The following is a 19,866-nucleotide window of genomic DNA, read 5'->3' on the forward strand; positions in this document are numbered from 1 at the left end:
AGCCTTGCTAAAGAACAGCATAGTTTAATCACAAAGACATAAATGGAAATTATGTTAAAAGAGCTATAAAAATAAAATGAAGGAAACTAAAGTGTGAAATACAACAACAAGGGCCATATGAATATGTGAACTATATCATAAAAATGTGCACACATGAAGCTATTGAATGTTTAGTCTCCTTGACAAAAACTCAGAAACTGAAGTACTCCAACCACAAGCAATGATTCTAACCACCCACATTTGGGAAACAAATCAGCAAGGCCAACACAGCCCAAATCATTGGGTAAGGGGGCACTAAATGATAACAAAAACAAGTAATTTCTTAACATAGAAACATGCAGTGTCAATTTCCTTTTGACCTTAGCGCTATCACTAAACAACCAAGGTCACACGGCACAGAAAGAACACTTTAGAGACTGAATGACACATTAAATACTTTAACTCTTCTGTTAATACTAAAAATGAAAGGGTTATGTTGTATCAAACAGGACTGATGGAAAAACAGAAAAAAACATCCTGATTCTATAAAACTATTCCACAATAAACAGAAATGCTAACTAGTAAAGTCTAAAATAAAATTTAACCTGTACCCGATTTAGTTTGTAACTCTATTTTTACTGATTTTTTTTCACAATCACATTTCTGTTCTAAACGATATACACATACCAAGCTTTGCCGCAGTGCTTGTAATCTTACAATTAATTCCATACTAAAACAATGACTAAAAAGGTCACACAGAAAAAACAATCAGTAAAAAACAAAAGAAAAATCTAGCAAGGCTAGACTTTCCACTGTGTGACTTGGCGACAGACCTTTTTGAAAAGCACAGGGTATGCTTGTACTAGGTTAATATCCAATATGAGGTACAGAAGTAGCTGTTGTGGTTTGTACATTTCCAGCCAGCAGTTCTCTTGTTCATGACCTACATAGCCAATCAGTTCAAACACCTACTAAGCAAATACAAATATGTCCAAACCATCCTATTACCACAGACAAGGTACTAATGCAGCAACTAGAAGACTTCCCAGTCAGGAGAAGGAACATCTTTCACTAGCAGATGGTACTTTCATTTTATCGTCACACTTTAATACTGCTTTGCAGCATTTAGTAAATGGAGTGCAGTGATGCATCTTGCGTAGTAAAAATTAATTTATTTGATCTGTTTTTTCGCTTTGTAACCTTTTTACGGAAACCCACAGCCCAAATAAATTTAGAGTTTTCCTTGGTAACATCATATAAGGCAGTTGTCCACAGAGTTTAATGGATGCATTTCAGCCTATACACAACATGCAGCCATTAAACTCTATGGACACATTTCACGTTCTTCCCCGGAGTTGATGTCAGTGAGGTTAAGGATCACACACATTCTTCAGTGGCATCAGAGCAGGGAAAAGGAGTTTTACAAGAAATACTTCTCCTTAAAGGAAAGATGAAGTACACGGATGGCTAAAAAAAACTGATTGGCAACTTAAGCACCACATAATTTGGTGCAAAAGGCAAGTCACACAAATGTGACAATACACTACGTCACTAATGCAACTACTACTACTATATTCTGTTAACAGTGCCACTTAAACAATGTCATAAAACTTGCTAACAATGTACTGCAATTATTGTGCATGACAGAACAAGAAAGAGAAAAGGTAGTAAACTAAAAGAATTTTCAATTATTATTTTACTTATTTTTCCCTCTCGTATTCTCTTTAGCAAAAGTCAGGAGAAAATAATGAACATTTTATCAGTAAAATTACCATAAAATGAGTACTATTTATATGCCACAAAGCAGCATTCATTTACAACATAAAAAGCTACCCACCACACTGAAGAAATTTTGTGACCACAACATGGCTGGATTTGGAAAGACTCAACACTACAGAAACCATTACACTTTCTTCCTGGTCTAAATTAATTGGGTGAGTGGATGAGTGGTTAGTGGTAATAGCAGTGAATAATGTTTGGAAAAAGGGATCAGACAGGATGATTAAGTGGTGTATCTGTGTTCCATCCAATAGCAAGTGTGTTTTGCTAGATTTATTTCGAACAGTGAATTCCTACTTTAAACCAAGTTTATTTGCAGGTGATACAAAGTAAAAGGAAATTGTTAATTATAATGAAAGATAATATTCCTTTTCTCTCTCCAAACTGCTTTGAATTATCTGAGAAGTGTCAGCTTTATTCTATACAGCAGTCCTCCTCCCAAAATAGATGACATTATATGCTGGCATTGAACTGCAAGGGCAGACACAGGAAAGGAATGAATGCATAAGGACTTTTGTGCAGTTGATATATCAAAAATGAATCATACCATGGAAAATAAATGATGCTGGAATATGTATTCCAAGAAAAAAAATGTGCAACGTGGCTAAGTGCAATAACATACTAGGATTCTCCATTACTCACTGCCAAAAATGGGACAGGACTAAGAGGTGAGAGGGGCCCTGCAATGATTTACTGCCCACTTCTGCAGCCATAGCTCTCAACTTTTTTTCTTAGGAGTCAAAAGCAATGTGAAAAGTGACTAAGGAAAATAAATTTACCTTAACCGAGAACAGCAGAAGCTTGAATCAAAAGTCTGACAAATATTGAAGAGCTATGTAAGCAGGAGTTGAAAATGGATCCAGAGGGTAGCACACAGCCCAGAACGTAAGCCTTTTCCACTTGTCTCTGCATGCCTTCTAGGTGGAGGGTTTCTGACATGACAAGAGTATCTACCACATTGCTCAAATGTTTGTTGGACATTAGTGGAAGTGAAGCAACAAAGCTACTAACATCAGTGCCTGAAGGTTCAGAAAGTTCAGATGCTTCCTGCCAGAAGAAGAGGCAGAAGCTAGAATTGAGATTCTCTAGCCCTAAGGCTGGAAACAACACCTGCCTGAGGCAAAACTGGGCTACTAAAATAACCTAGGCCCTGTGGAAGCTGGCCTTCTAGATGAATGCCACCTTAGAAGAAATGCATATTTGTTACGAGAGATAGAGCACTGATCCTACTGGTCTACTATCAGGCTCAGCCCAGAGATGCAAGTAAACACAAAACAAATCAAAAATAAGATATAACACAATGTCTTATCTTATATTTTATTTATAATTTACTATAACATTGTTCGTGAGACTTTACACACAATATACAACTGCAAATTAGTCACAGGAAAAGCATAAAATGACAAACACTAGTCCCAAATTAATGCAGCTCTGCTCTGACATCACACATGTTGAAATCTGAATGATTACTGCTGTAGTACCCGGTCCCTCCTTCCCTCCATCCCCTTTGTTTTTTGGTTTGTTGGTTTATGTCATGCATACAACAGCTGACCAGCTTTCCAAGGCTTCAGAGCACCTTTCGTGTTCCAAGACCATTAGTCGGCTAGAGTTGGGCTGACTAAAAAGACAGGTTTGGGTGCCAAGCCCTTCAAAGATTTCATGTCAAAAGAGAAAGGGAAGCTGAGCCTTAAAAGGACAATGTTAGGAACAAGAGAAAATAAGTAATCAAACCCTGGCATTCAATTATCTACTGTTATGGTAAGCCTACTTACACAACTGTACTATGCTCATCATACTGATCACTGCTACAGTAGACCTAGCTATATGGGTGGATTACCCTAGCTTACTACATTTGGGAAGTAGAAGAGGAAAGGTCCAGAAGGCTCTGGAGAACGGTCCTAGCAAAGCCTGATTTAGACTTAGAGAATCAATCAAGCTTGTAATGCATTGTAAACATATGTACGAAAGAGGTACGCTCTTTGTCAGAGGGAGCAGCAAAAAAAAAAAAAAAAAGACATCTGACATTTGGCACTGTTGAGAAAGGCACACAGATCACAGACTGGGAACTCCACTTCAGGAACAATCTGACAATGTCCCAACTGGCTGACCACTTGGAAGGCATCAACATACAACAGCTGAACCTATATTCAGGAGATGGCTACCACAGGAATGTGCATGGCAATCAGAAAATTGTCAATTGAGAGTGACCACTCTCACTACTTCCCATAACACATGTAGGATCTTCTTCCACTCAGATTAGTGATAAACCAAACTACCTACAGTCATACTGATTCTTTTCAGCTGGAATACAGGATCCAACTGCTGAAACACAGTAAGACTTTACTGAATTGAACAGACTGCTGAAAAGCAATTACTAGAAAACAAATAAAAATGTAAACCAGCTGTAACTGAAGCAATGGATACTGAAGAGGGGTAACAGAACTGGTGGTGTAAACTTTAGAAAGCAAAGGCACAAATTACATAGAAATAAATGGAATTTGTGGGAACAATACATGCAGAACACCACTCAGGACGAGTGAAGTAAAAGGGAATGCAGGAACTGAGAAATGTGTGTAATGCCTGAATAAACAAAAACTGTTAAAAAAGAAAACATGTATTATACCTGAAAATAGCAATGGAAAACGTTATTATGGTTTGCTTCTTTTTCTATTAATGTATTGGTGCCATGTCAGATTTTAAAATGTAATGATTCAAAAAAAGCTAGTTTAAAAAAATAACCACTGTAACATGATTACATACCCAACATAATGAGCAAAATGGTACATCAGTATTATACAGGAGATCAAGATCAAACGTTCTCCAGTAGAGCTTTAATGTAAAGATATTGCCCAAGTTTTATGCTCGCTAAATGTGGCTTTGCTCTTCAGAGAGACTGTAAAATTTTAAAGTCGACAAAAAACAAAACAAATAAAATATAGCAATTGCATTAAGTAATTACAAGGACTTGCTGTGTAACTTGTCATAAAGCATGGCTTAAAAAGACACATTACATTTAAGAAGGGAAAAAATGTAGTGTGTGTGTACGAGTGAAAAAGAGAGAGACCAAGAGGTTGAGAACATGAGCTGAAGAACAAACATACTTCAAAGAAATCTACCTCAGGTAGATTGCAATTTTTGGAAGGTGTGAGGGTAAGGGAGAAAATTGGGAACACATTTTCTGAGACTGTAATGAGCTGGTAGATTTTTAAAAAAATTTCCTACAGAGTATTTTGTCAGAAATGATCCAGGTGCAAATGATTGTAACTAAGGAAATGATTCTTTTGAGCAAGGACACAGTTTCTGAATCACCAAGACACTGTAAGCCTTACTAAGTTTAATGCTACTGGCTACCAAAAAAAGTAATTACTAGAAAATGGAAATCTAAATCTAAATCAGCTGTAACTGAAGCACTGAACACTGTAAAGGAGAGAAAGAAGAAAGAAAAAAGAAAAAGAACTGGCGGTAGGATCTCTAGTAAATGGCAGGAGTAAATTACACAGAAATAAATGGAATTTGTGGGGAAAATATATGCAACACAATGTTGAGAAGGATGACCAAGTTTTAAAGGCAGGCAGGAAGTGAGCAATTTATGTAATGCGGGAACGAATGACCAATGCGGAAAAGGAAATGTGTATACTGCATGAAAATAATGAGAACATCACTACTGTTTGTTTTCTTTTCTCATAATATATGCACAGTTATGTCATTTAGTGAATCCCGATTTAATAAAGATTTAAAAAAATGCCTCTCAAGAATGAGTATGCAAGGACAATGTAGGAGTGACAGGTCCCAAAACAGAACTCACCACAACTTTTAAGGCCAAAGAGTGGTGATGGGGAACCTCTATTCCTGTTACTTAACACCTGTACCAAGAAAGGCGTTGTTTTGATCTTAACCAAATTAGTGCATTTAGCTTTAAAGGTAGACTGTTTAACAGACTTGGCCAATTTGACAAAAAAGGTATCTTAGCAGGCTAAGCAGATCTAGATGAGCAAAGTTACACTGGACAGCTAACAGGAGCAATAGACTGAGGAGAAGTTGGAGACGTCCACTCCCATGTTATATGACAACAGCACCAAGAAGGAATAACTGAGACTTTTGCTTACCATGGCACTCTAGGAAAGTCGCACACCTGTTTCCTTTGTCTCGTTGAAGTCACTCCACTGAATTTATTACAAAACTCAAAGGGCTCATACAAATGTTGTCAACTTGAACATGCACACCTGCTGTGGTTGTCTGTAGGAGTGACTTGTTTGCCACAGTCACACACAGTAGAAGAATGAGGTAATATGGCAAAGAAAGGAGCAAAGCCATGAAAGGTGGCAATACCTTAATAGCAGTACAAAATGCGTAACTAAAGCAAGATTAAAACTTCAAAACATTGCAAAAAACCGAAACAAAAAGTTACACAACTCATACTTATGTTATGTTTAACAATTGATGTTTTAATGACCGTTACTTGTTACTGACACCTCACTTAAGTGTTCACAGTTCAACCAATAAGGCAGGGATCACTACGAGTACAGTACTCTGTTTAAAGACTGCACTTTCATGCAGTACTTTTGCATCATGGGGATCCGTAAAACAACAAACAAGTTAAGTGCTTTTCGCTTAATACTTTAAGGCATGACCGTTATTAAAACAAAACCTGTAACTAGCACTTCTCCCCTAGACTTCTGCACTGGGTCACTGAATTTTAATATATTTTTGGACTCAAACTTGCCCATCAACTTATCAAGGAGATTTTTACCAATACACAAGTGGTGCTTGGTCGTCTTTCGGCTTTTCCCGGTTAGGGGTCGCCACAGCGGAACTCCGGTCTGCTAATGATTGGCAGTAGATTTTTATAACGAATGTCGAGGTGCCAGCTCGACGTCCAACCTTCAACGAAGGCACACCCATTTACGCATGTCTTTCGAATGCCCATCCAACCGTAGGGAGGAAATGCAGACTCCACACAGAAGGCACTCCCCGAACTCCAGTCGAGAATCGAACGGGAGAACCTCTTGCTATGAGGTAACAATGCTACCACTGCACCACCACGGATTTTTACCAATACACAAGTACACATCATAATATTCTTGACATAATTTCACTTGTAACTCAATCCTGTTTTAGAATGGCTACAGCAACAATATGAGCAAGTGAAAACAGTTATGAATTACAATCTGTAATAAATGATGTATGTATGCATGTAGATTTTGACAATGAAAGTGGTCTTTCTGCAGACATGTTGCAAAATAAAGTAAAACGTGTGCATACTCGTACATGTATTTTTTGATTTTGCATCTCTGTATGTGGTGCATGTGTAATGGTTTCCCAAGTCCACTGTGTCACACATCTCCACTACAGTGGACAGAAGTTCACTTTCCTTTCTGCTGGACTTGTCCAAGATGTCTTCAGATTGTCTGCAGCATGCTGTCTTGCCTGGCCAGAATGTGGGTTGGTCGAGTCTGATTTACTTTTTTTGTTATTTTACAATACTTCCCTTTTTCAGTCGGAGTTTTCAGTAATTCATCAATCAGTACAGAAGGCTACTATTTTGCATTTCTGGTTGAATTATGGCATTTACATGATATAAAGGTTCCTGGTCGTTCAAAAATCCTTACTTAGAAATTACTGACATAGAACTTAAAGACCCAGGTGTGGGCAAATTCAAACTTTCATGATGACCACTACTGGTCTCACAGAAGATGGCTATAATCAATAAGGACATATTTAATCTACAAGATAACACTGTTAAGACTGAAGTGTATGCTTTAACTTTAGCATCTGGACTACACAGAATGACTAAAATATAATGGGTTTTACAAGACAGCATTGTTAAAAACAAACTGCATTACTTAGCATTACAGGTGGTATCTCCTTTACAGGTCCAAGAATAAGATTTTTTTATTCCAAGAACAATTAACTGGGGACATCTGCTCTAACATTCATATCATAGGACTTCTGACATGAGCAGAAAACAACAATTTACTTATTTTCTGTACTTTGTCAACAAATTAATCCCCGATGCCTTGGAAGTAAAAAGAGACATATTTTACTAGGGGTTATCATTGTAATAATGGTCTTTCAAGCAGTTATGGGAACATTTTGCTAACAGTGGTTCTGTAGGCTAGATCTATAGACTACTTGAATGAGATTTTGAAGGGGTGAGTAAGAAAATAAGGACTGTGATATGGAAAGCATGACTGGTATTTCTGAAACTTGATTCAGCCTTTTTTTCAATACACACGAGCAAAAGCGATGCCATTCTAAGAATTGAATCCATACTTCAGGTATACTCCATATGTTTTTGCTGACTGCCCTATTTTTGCACTACCTACTTGAGCAAGGTATGCAATGATTTCTAAAACAAAAAAGAGATGGTTATGTGGATCAGGGAGTAAAAAGAAGAATGCCCTTTTAAATTCCCAAAAGCGTTATGCATCAACAGTAATCATGCCATTTAATTAATATATCTGTTGGGAGGGTTGACTTTTTCATATATTTATTGAAGAATACAGTTTTAATTATACAGACTAGGGGAAGTGAAATGATTTAGTTAAAAGGGAGGAAAAATGGTTGCCAGGAGAGGGACAGTTGTTAGTTCTCAACTAAAATACAGAACGTCTTTCATGACAGGTTGGTGTGCAGGTACAACATTTTGCCCCAGTGGAAGGTGGAGGCAAGACATGTGATATTTATGGTTAGAATAAATGGAAAGCAAGGAGAGTCTGAGGCTGAATATCTGTTGTACATTCAAGCAAATTCTGACTGACATTTATCTTTATACAATAGCACTTTTGTAGGTGTACAGTAACGTAAATTAAAATGGAAAATGGAATAAAAATTCTCTTTAATCAATTCATTTTAATATATTTACTTGAAAATAAATTTTTTGAAAAAATAAATAACAATATACACAAATAATACAAAAAAAGCAAAACAACCAACAACCTATCACTCAAATGAAGACAGCAACTGAAACATTTATGGAACTATAAAATTATAGCAATATTTCCGCACAGAATGCATACTCCTAACTGAACAATAAAATGGAAAATGGGTAAAAGACCAAGAATAAAGCAGAGTCACTAATCTCCACATTTATTTCCAATATCTAAATACACTTTTTATTTTACATTAACTTGACAGTATTTGTAAATGTGTTAGTATCAGCATTTATATAATGTATAATAGTTACTTTTGTAATGTTCAAGACTGAGCAACTCAAAACACAATAAGCAGTCTACACCTGTACTTTGGTTCAAATTATTTCAAAAACCCACTCCCCCAAAAGAACCATACACCAATTTAATGTAGTCTTTAATAACTTTGCTCCTTGCAAGTTATTTCTTTAATGGTCCCAAACAGACTTAATGTATTCCCAGCCAAAGATACGTGATGAACCTCGTCATTCTGATTTCAACAAACATTACAGTCCAGTAAAGGAAACTATAACACCAGTTAAGTGGTGTTAGGTAAGTGAGTATAACATCAAGTTTGGAGTCATTTCACAAAAGGGATACACTACTTGCTAAAATCCTTCCAATACTGCACAGTATTTTTCTCAATAAGCTAGCCCTCTAATATTTTAAAGTGAAAACAGATTTGTATGTTATAAGACTTAAATAAATACTGCACGCTCTTATTTTTGTAGTACTGCTGTTGTTCAACTAGAAACTCATAGCACTAACAGAAAAGAATAGTTGTGTAAAATCTTACCATAACCATAGATGTCCTTCTCTTCCATGTTGCAGTATTCTAGTCATGGGATTTCCTGCCCTCAGGCAACTCGTACGTCGGCTCCTATACAAAGGCTTCTGCTTGGCTGTTCCAGCGTGCGTGGGATGTCAGACGTAAAGCCATAAACCGGGGGCCTTAAATGTGACGTCTGCACGCACAATCACCAGAACTTGAAAGCCAGCAGGTAGAGAAGAAGGCCCAGCAGGAGGAATGCAAGTGACGACAGATGTGTGACCTTGGTGTCCTTCAGTAGCATACATAGGTCCAGGTATTAGCTGGGACCAAAGGAGAAAGAATTGGGGGTAATGGTGAGTGGGAAGGAACACTGCAACATGGAAGAGAAGGACATCTACGGTTATGGTAAGATTTTACACAACTATTCTATGTCCTTCTATTCCTATGTTGCAGTATTCTAGTTGTGGAAGAATATCACAGCTTAGATGGATGAGAGGGTGGCGGATGCTGAAGAGGATTCTACAAAGCTTTGTAGGATTGCTCTGGAGAATCCTGCCCATGCTCTGGAGCCTTGGTCACGTTTGTAATGTTTGGTGAAAGTGTGGATAGTGGACCATGTGGCTGCTTCCATAATGGATGCCATGTCCAGACCCTTTATGAAAGCCTTGGAGGCAGCCACAGTCCTAGTGGAATGGGCCTTTACTCCCACTGGGTTTTTTTTTTCATGGTGGGAATAACAGAGACAAATAGTTTTCCTGATCCAGCATGTGATGGTTTGTTTGGAGACTGCCTTGCCCAGGGCTCTGGGTTGGAAAGAGACAAAGAGTTGCACAGATTTCCTAATGGTTCTGGTTTTGTCCAGGCAGAATCTTAGTTGCCTGTGCACATCCAGGGAGGGCAGTATCCTCTCCCCTTCATTAGTGGGGGAGGGGAAGAAAGTGGGCAGATGGACAGATGGTTTAGAGACAAGTCATTGACCACCTCGGGCATAAAGAAGGGATTAGTTCACAAGGTGACTCTGTCTTTGTGGAAGGTGGTGTGTGTGCGTGTGTGTGTGTGTGTGTGTGGGGGGGGGGGGCAGGCCATTAAGGCCTGCAACTCTGACACCCTTCTGGCTGAAGGGATATCCACCAGGAGGACAGTTTTCCATGTATACATCTGTAGGGAAGAAGTCCCACATGGTTTGAAAGGGTGCTGGGTAAGTTTTTCCAGGATGTAGTTAAGGTCCCAGGGCAGAGAGATAGGTTTCTTTGGTGGTCTCATGTGTAAGACCCCTTTAAGGAAGAGCTTTATGTCTAGACTGGCTAGCAAGGGGGGATCAAGAGGCAAGCAGGCTGATATAGCAGAAAGGTGTAGTTTCACTGAAGAGTAGGAAAGTCAGCTTTTAATCAACTGACACACATAAGTGACAATGGGGGGGGGCATCAGCAGAGCAAGGGTCCCTTCCCTTGTATAGACACCACTTTGTAAATCTTTCACATTTAGCTAGGTAAGATTTTCTAGTGGTAGGTTTCCTTGCCTCCCTCAGGACTGATAGCACATCCTCTGAATAGTGGTGTCTGAAGGGGATCAAAAGTTTATCACCCACAGAGTCAGGGATAACATCTGCAAGTGTGGGTGAAGGAGAGTTCCTTTGCCTTGTCTCAGTAGGTACACCTTGTAGGGTAACTTGTAGTGATTGCCCTTAGCTAGATTGTGAAGTAGGGGGAACCAGTGCTGCCTTAGCCTGTAGGGAGTCACTAACAAGACTTTTTGGTTTGTCCTTCTGGATTTTCAGGAGGACTTTCTGAATCATTGGGAAAGGGAGGAAGGCATAAAGAAACTTTCCCTCCCAAGAGATGTTGAAAGCGTCCACTCCATGCTCGAGGGGAGTAGGTCTTTGAGCAGAAGGTCTGCAGCTGCCTGTTCTGGGGGGAAGCAAACAAGTCTATTTGTGGAGTACCCCACCGGTGGACTATGTCTAGGAAGACCCCGCCCCTGTCCAGCATCCATTCGTGCTGTGGAGAGGAAGTCCTGCTTAGGAGATCTGCTTGCTTGTTGTCCTGCGAAGTGATATAGCTCGCTTGCAGGACCAAGTTGTGGCGAGAGGCTAGGTCCCATATCAACAGGGTTAGCCTGTACAGCTGATAGGCCTTTGTTCCTCCCTGTCTGTTGAGGTATCGCATAACAGTGGTATTGTCGGTCACTATAAGAAGCACCCCTGGTACAAGAAGGGGAATAAAGGTCTTTAGAGCTAGGAAGACTGCTGTCATTTCCCTGACACTGATGTGCTCGGCCTGTAGAGAAGGGTGCCACTTTTCTTGAACCCTGTAAAATGCCAGTGTCGCCCCCCAACCTGAATCTGAGACATCTGTATGCATTGCTTGGGTTAGCGTGGGGGGAAGAAGTGGGAGTCCCAGGTTTAGTTGGACTTGCTGGCTCCACCATCTGATTTCTGTCTTTAGACAGGGAAGGAGGGGGAATAACCTGTTCTAAGTGATGTAAGTGTTGAGACCAAATGTTTTTGAGTCACCACTGTAGCTTGCACATGTGTATTCTGGCCAGTGGCAGCATGGGGATGGTTGCTGCCATTAAGCCCAGGAGACGAAGAAATTGCCTTGCCGTCACCTTCTGGGAGTAAAGGATTTCCTTGAAGTGGGAAGTCAGGGATAGGACCTTGTCCTGTGGGAGAAAGGCCTTCATTTTGTCCATTCTGATTCTGCCGCCTAGGAAAATCTTGTCCTGGCCTGGGTTCAAGGAGGACTTTGGGAGGTTGACTGTGAACCCTAGATGCAGAAGGGACATGGTGATGTGCAGATGTCTTGAGAGGGTATCTTTGGACTCTGCTAGTATTAGGATGTCATCCAGATATGGGTATATCTGGATTCCCCGAGTTCTGCAGAAGGCAATGGCTGGGGCTAGGCACTTTGTAAACACTCTGGGGGGCAATGGATAAACCAAAGGACAAGGCAGTAAATTGGAAATAAGAGGAAGGGCCAGAGAAATGCAGGAATTGTCTGTGGGAAGTCCTGATGGGTATGTGTAGGTAGGCTTCTTTTAGGTCCAGGATGGCCATAAATGCCTTGGCTGGAATAAGAGGCAGCAGAGTGGGGAGTTGCAGCATTTTGAAGGAGGGTACCTGTAGGTATAGATTTAGAAAGGAGAGATCTAAGATGGGTGTCCATGGGCCACCTTTTTTGGGGACCAGGAAAAGACAAGAGTAGAATCCCTTTCCTTCCTGTCCTGAGGGGACAGGCTCTATGGTGCTTAGCTTTAGCAGGTCTGACAAAACTTGTGGCAGGAGATGAATTTGTTTTTTTGGGGGAAATGTAATACCTTTCCTGGGTGGCTTTTCTTTCCAGGACAGGAAGTACCCTTTTTGGATAATGGATAGGACCTATTGGTCTATGGTGATGACTTTCTAGAAGGGGAGACGGTGGGGACGGCGTGCAGAGAATGGTAGGTGGGTAAGGCAGTCACACATTATTGGGACCTCCTCTGTCCTGAAAAGATTGCCTGGGCTCAGGAGGTGGTGCAGTAGGTCTGGACGTGATAGGTCTTCTTGCCCCACTTCTAGATCTGGAAAAGGAAGCAGCTGTCTGAGGAGGGTTACGCCTTACAAAAGTGGTTTTAGGAGGGTAGTCCCTGTAATACTTGGGAATGGGGAACACCAGCAAATGCTTGATGTCCTGTAATTCTTTCCTTTTTACCTGCAGATTCTTGAAGAGGTCTGCAGATTGTTTTCCAAACAGGAAATTGTGAATCAGGCAAGATCTTGGACTTGAAGTCTTCTGGTAGATTCTGGAGTCTCAGCCAGGGGTATCTCCTGAGGACAGAAGCAGATACTGCAGAGTGGGCAGATGCTTCTGTAACATCGTAGCTGCATCTGATGGAGTGCCTGGCTACTTGCTGAGCCAAGGACAGTTTGGAGGTAATATCAGCCTTAATGGACTGTCAGGAATAGAAGCCAGCATGGAGGAGGCTTGAGACACTAAGTCTACAGCATACTTAGTCATGTGGGTCTGATAATTTATGGCTTTGAAAGCCAAAGTGGAGGATGTGTATACCTTCTTTCCCACCCTATCCATACATTTGCTATCTTTATCTGTGGGTAGGAGGGAGACGGAAGGAAGCAGTCTAGACTGTTTATCAGGAGTGGTGGCAATTACAGTTGGGTTCGCCAAGAGTGGTTTAACTAGGAATATTTGCTCCTCTGGCACTTTACAGAAGTGATCAGGGTGCTTAGGGGCTGGAGGATGAGATTCTGAGGGCTTAGAAGCTGAATTAAAGGCATCCAAGTAAGCAGGTAGAACCAGAGTGACAGCCAAAGGGGAGGGGGATTCTACTCGAAGCAGCTCAAAGTACCTCTTTTAGGTGTCAGTCATTTGGGAAGTATCCCATTTGAAGTAATCTTTCATTTTGGTGATGGGTCTCACCAAAGGTAATATCCTCAGGGGGAGAATCTCCTTCCACAGATTCCTCATCAGGAGAATAATACTCCTAGGGAGAAGCAATCTGGGATGTATATGAAATAGAGTCCTCTGAGGAAGAAAAGGAAGAATCATGCTCTTCCTCCCTAAATTGAGAAGTCATGGGTGGGAGGGAAGAGGCAGATGCAGGCCTAGGGCTCAGTAAAGGCACAGTGGTGGAGATTGAGGCTGAAGGCCTAAGGGCCATAAAGGCCTGCATGAGAGAGGAAGTGAAGGCCTGCCAATCTGGTATGGCTTCGGTAGAGGAGGAGGTATGCTTGGTTTTCTGCTTCTTTTTGGCCGGGGTGTAAGTAGGAACCGGCCTGGTGTCAGGTTTGAGGTCAACATTTCTGAAGTCTGGATCCCAGTCAGAGGTACCACAGAAACTGGTTTCCCCTCAACATCGATGGTAGTCGGTGTCTGGGTAAGCTCCAAGGACGTGCCGGTCGTCAGCTGTGCAATGGCTTACTCAAAGGACGTCGCTGAAGTTGACTGATCCACCAAACCCTCAACTCCTAGATTGACAGTTGGCGGGGCATCGCGTACATAAGCAGCAGGCGAGGAAGGCCTAGGCATCTTGGCCTTCTTGCGCAGAGGTTCGGATACGGCCTCCGATGTGGGATCCATTCTAAGGGGTAACCGTTTAAGGCACTGGTTTTCTAGGTAGAGGTTTAAAGCGTCCAAACTGCTGCAAAGGGTCTTCGGCACAAATGACTGACAAATTTAGCCGAAGGAATGGTCGTGTTCCCGGCCTAAGCAAAAAACACACCTATCATGGGTGTCTTTACGGGGTATCTGGCACCCTCACTGGCACTTTCCCTTTTTACCTGACATCAGCTAAAGGCTACAACAACTAAGCCTAAGCAATAACAATCGGCAAAACAAGGAAAAACAGAAACCCAATGGGTTACTTAGCTTTATTGATGCGACATCTGTGAAGGAGCGATCATATGATGCGTAGATCGGCTGTGGCTGAAAATTTCTGAGGACTGTGTGGGCAGACGTCACATTTAAGGCCCCTGACTTATGGCCTTACATCTGACATCCCACGCATGCTGCAACAGCCAAGCTGAAGCTTTTGTACAGGAGCAGATGTACGAGTCGCCTGAGGGCAGAAAATCCCACAACTAGAATACTGCAACATAGGAATAGAAGGAAATCTGATCTCCGTTCTCCTGAATACTCTCCTAATCCAGGCACAAAAAAAAACCTCTGTCCATTTTATACAAGGGCAAAGTTCTCCAAGTAAGGTTATAATTCATAGTGGACAAGCAGGAAGTTAAACACTGTCCCAAGAGTCTAATAACTACCACAGAGATTGAAAAATGGCATGATATAGCTTAAGCTGTAACAGACACCTGGATGGCTACACATGGAGCTGTTTCTGGAATAAAACAAAAAGAACAAAGAAATACTTCTCACTTTTAAAACTGGTGAATTAAGTTATTGCAGCAAGTTACTGTGTATACTCTGGGTACAGTCTACCAATGAACAAACATGACAATGCCTAGGGAAGGAAGAGAACAAAGGGACAGTACCAACTGCTTAATTTTCTCCAAGACTAAATGGTTTAGGATCTGACAATCAATGTTTTTAAGAACAGAACAAACATTTCACAGAAAAGCAGTAATCACAGTACTCCAACTTAATCTGTATCAAGGTGTTCAATAGTTTTCAGAAATGTTCTCAGGAAATATGACATTCTTAAGTACTTTATGTCAAATACGCTGTTCACATAAGCAACCATCAGAAAGTTCCAACAAAATGACTTCAGCCTTAGCAAGGAACAGTTACAAATTAGCTAAAGTTTATGAAATATGACTAGCAAAACATAACAGAAGATGATGCATAGTCTGTGAAGTCAACCAAATTGCCCCAGCTAGCCTGTACATATAAAAGTGACTGCTTTGCTGTTCCTGTTTAAGCATGGAGAAGGAGATTCAGGTCTAACTGAGACAAAGGTGCCAGTACAGATTCAGATTTATGGTTTATTCAAACTTAAGGGAAAACCATTAAAGAAAATGATCAAGGTCCACTAAAATATTACATTTACACAGCATATTCACCAACTCCAGTAAAGTAAATGGCAAAAGTGACAGCAGAAGTCTGAAAACTAAGCACCTCACAGTGATAACCCAGTACCAAAAATAGGACCCCAAGAGGAACCACAGTGGTTGTCAGTAAAGTTAAACAGTCAAACTACACCAAGTCCGCAGCTGCTGAATGAAAGCAGTCAGGAAAGAACACAAGTTATCAGTCAACTAAACAAGAAATGTTCTGACACAAGGGTTCACTAGTAACTCACAACAATGGTCAGGCATTAAATGTTCAACATAATTACCTGAAAAGTTCTTTAAACAACATTTAGATCTCAAAATTCACACTTGGGAAGACTGGAATGGAAGGCTTTTACAAAGTATATAAAAAAGAAAACAGACTCTACAAAACTTCAGTGGCTAAGCAATCAAACGCTGGAGTCTTGCCAAACATCAAACTATCAGTCCTACTGCTCATCCTGTGCACACCTTTTTGTGAAAAAAGAATGACATTCAAACATCCTCCACTGATGAGTGCACCACTACACTACAGATCCAAGGGTAAGCAAGCAAACAAGAAAATAAGACACGGTTAAAAATTACTTTTTACTGCCGTTATCTTCATTTTGACTGGCAAACTTACTTAAAGGGCTGTACTCTCCACTCTTACTATTAAGGGTGATCATTCTCCTCAAATAAAAAAGGAACCCAAAGGAATTAAGGCAGTGAAGTGTTCAAATTTTCCCCCAGTGTAATCCAAAATACCGCCAGTTAAAAGCCACACACTCACTTAAAAATGCATTAACAAAAAGACTCTTCCAGTGGTATCAAAGTATATAAGGCTAATTATTACAAAACTGCTACTTCTATATTGTTTATCAGACTAAAGCAAGTGCTGGACTTTTAGGACATCAGGGGAAATCATGTTTATAAGACTGCAGTTATACCTGTGAGATATGATTGATTGAGGATTCCATCCTCCGTAGCTGGGATGCTTGAATATCCAACAGCTGGAGTACATTGTTAGCCAAGGCATTAATCTGGTATGCAACACTAGCAAGTGACTGCGTTGTGTAGGCTTTGGTCTCCTCTAAGGCCTTCCTTTTATCTGGTGCCTATAAAAGAGAATGCGCATGTTAAGGAAAAGGGCAGACACCATTGATCAGTCAATTTTTTTTACGATGCCCGTTCAACTAGGCACATTACAAAACAGAATAAACAATAAAATGCATAATACAGTGTGACAGTAACAACTATGCAAGTAATAAAATGAGCATAAAACACAAACCAAACAGGTTTAAATTTCTGGACCAGTGAAAACAGTCTAAAACTGTCCTTAATAAAGGTCTCACACAGCAAGTGTACTTTAAGGTACTCCCACAGAATTAGTACACTCCTGTAGCTGCCAAGACACTAAGTTCTATATGACTGTGCCATGACAACATCACAGGAGCAGCAAAGGATGCACATTTCTTTTTCTTCCCTGTTGCAATGAAGCCTCAACTTAGGGATCGCTAATAGAGATGCTGAGATGGCTGGGAAGGAACAAGATGCTCCTTTAAACAAGGGGAACCTGTGTCACCTACAGCTTTACAAACCATCACAAGAATTTAACCACAATACTATACCTGACACAGAACCAGTGCAGGGAATGCAGGAGGTGATGACATTATATTTAGGTGCTCCAGCTAATTAGTCTGAAGTACTATGCACCCACCCACGCCAATCTATCAAACTTGGTATAAGAAAGACAAAAACCACATTACAAATTAAGTAATGCAAATTAAGACTCAGGCATATTTTTGAACAGCCAACCAACTATACTTCTACATTAAACTGATACAAGTACTAATTACATACGTCTCTACACTTAACCATCAGCAGCATTTGCTCTATCACACAGCCACTGCTTACAGGTACGAACTAAAAGTAACAATACTATGCAAGAAAATTCATTCTAAGAAAATATTTGTTACAAAATTTAAAGCTCAGAACCTCTCTAAAGGAGAGTATAGTGTACCAATCATATTACTGAGTGCTATAAAGCTTCATGAACTTTTTATTTAGCCAGAACCCAAACAAATTTATTGTATTCTTGACTGATAGGGGCCAAAATGCTTTTGCACTGCATGCAGCATATACTACAGTGAAAAAACATGAAGAAAAAAATGTCAGTAATACATAAACATAGAGCTTATATCCTTGTGATTTTGCTGTTAGACTTTTATCACTAGTCAGGGTATCGGGTCTGTTTTAAAATCTGTTTGCAGCGGTTACAGTTCAGTGCTAAACAGCAGGTTCTACAGTTTTGCTGCTCTGCAATCAAAACATGCTGCTTTTAAACACAAGTTAATGGATTCTCAAATAACATTCTACACAATGAATAGCATCATGCACATGGTTGTGGAAATGGAAACCCATGCAAATATACATTTTTATCATTAAAAATGTTGAAAATTGTAAACAGTACGGTTAAAGTTGTTGCCATCTCCTGGGGAGATAACCCAAGGAACTGACTCCACTTACTCTCTTAGTAAAGAAAATACTAGGATACAGCTGCCATGGACAGAGTACACACAGTAGGAGGTACTGCACTCAATAATGGGACTCGCAAGAAAAGGTACAGCGGTAGAAAAAAAAACAAGTGCTGCTTTCTTCAGAAAAATATATTCCTAATAATTAAACGGCATCTTCTGGAAACAGGAAATCTCACATATAAAGGGAAACCTGTAATCAGCTAAGGCAAGTAAATCCCTGTAATCATCCATAATGCTAACAATCTTGTAAATGATAGCCCAAAGATATACTAGACTGTTTTTAACAAAATGCACTGTACCACATCTCCTGCTGAAACAGGCTATGAATATCAACTGACCATGCAGACAGCTTGTATAAATAATTGTGCACTGCTAACTCTTCATTAAGGCAAGTAAAAACTGACAGCCTTGCTGTCACCTACAACACTTGTGTAGCACATACTATGAGTTCCAAATACGGTGATCATAAAGGTATTACAAAAGAGTCCAGGAATGACTCCTAAGGAACACCGCCACCATCATCTGACGTTAAAAGATTACTTAGAAAATAATACAGTGTACAGCCTCCAGTGAAGGTGGAGGATGTATACACATGCTTTCCTTTGTCTGCCCGTCATTCTACATTCCTTAAAATGGGAGTGGACATACAGGTTCTGTAGAAAAGGAACACTTTGAAGGGTTGCTACCAAGACCACAATATCAGGCATGGAAGAGTCCGACCAAATGCAGGCTCTTGACAGAGGCTGAAAGATGCAGTCAACATTTTTAAGGACTGGGGGGTGGGGGGCTTCCAAGCTGCTTTGCTGTCATCCTCTAGTATATCAATCAAAGGAGGCAGCTCTCAGGAGGACTACTGAGTAGACCTGCAGGTCTTCTGCAGCCACCTATGTAGGAAGGATACTAGGTCAATGGGCATCCCCCTCAACCAGTTGTTACAATTTTCAAATATTCTCAAACATGGTATCATCTAGGGTATGTAGGAAGAGCTGACATCATCCTCATCATCTGCATCAACATGGGGAAATGCTGGAGAGGGAATAAAATATTTGTTTAGCCTTTATGTTGGGTGGGCTTCCTGAATGAGCAGAATCAGAAGACAGTGAGTCCCTCTTTACTGAAGATGCCCTTGGGGAGGCTCCTGAGCAAAGCTTAAGGCACAGGAACTAGATGCTCTACCATGGGAGATGCTAATGAAATATGTGACGTTAAAAGAAAATACAACAAGTTTGTTGCTTGGTTCAACATGAATGTTAAGAGGTGTAACCATGCCATGAAACATGATAACAGGAACACAGAACTGCAGGGCCAAGGAGGTTGGGTCCAATATCTGCTCCCAATAGCCAGTTACCATTGCTTTTGGCACTGATTACAGGTATTAACAGCACAGATGGCAAAGAGATCCCA

General features: G+C 40.5%; 1 protein-coding gene across 1 annotated transcript in view; it reads right to left on the reverse strand.

The window, feature by feature from the left end:
- Positions 1–19,866, reverse strand: part of ABI1 (abl interactor 1) — a gene marked incomplete at its 3' end in the record, with an annotated part of 1,176,232 nt that overhangs the window by 895,013 nt on the left and 261,353 nt on the right. Inside the window, 1 exon segment of the mRNA XM_044064550.1 lies at positions 16,873–17,040. Coding sequence (XP_043920485.1) covers positions 16,873–17,040 — 168 coding nt within the window.

The sequence above is a fragment of the Protopterus annectens genome, chromosome 3.part0 (genome assembly GCF_019279795.1).
Source record: "Protopterus annectens isolate FY-2018-M chromosome 3.part0, PAN1.0, whole genome shotgun sequence".
Classification (NCBI taxonomy): Eukaryota; Metazoa; Chordata; order Ceratodontiformes; family Protopteridae; genus Protopterus; species Protopterus annectens.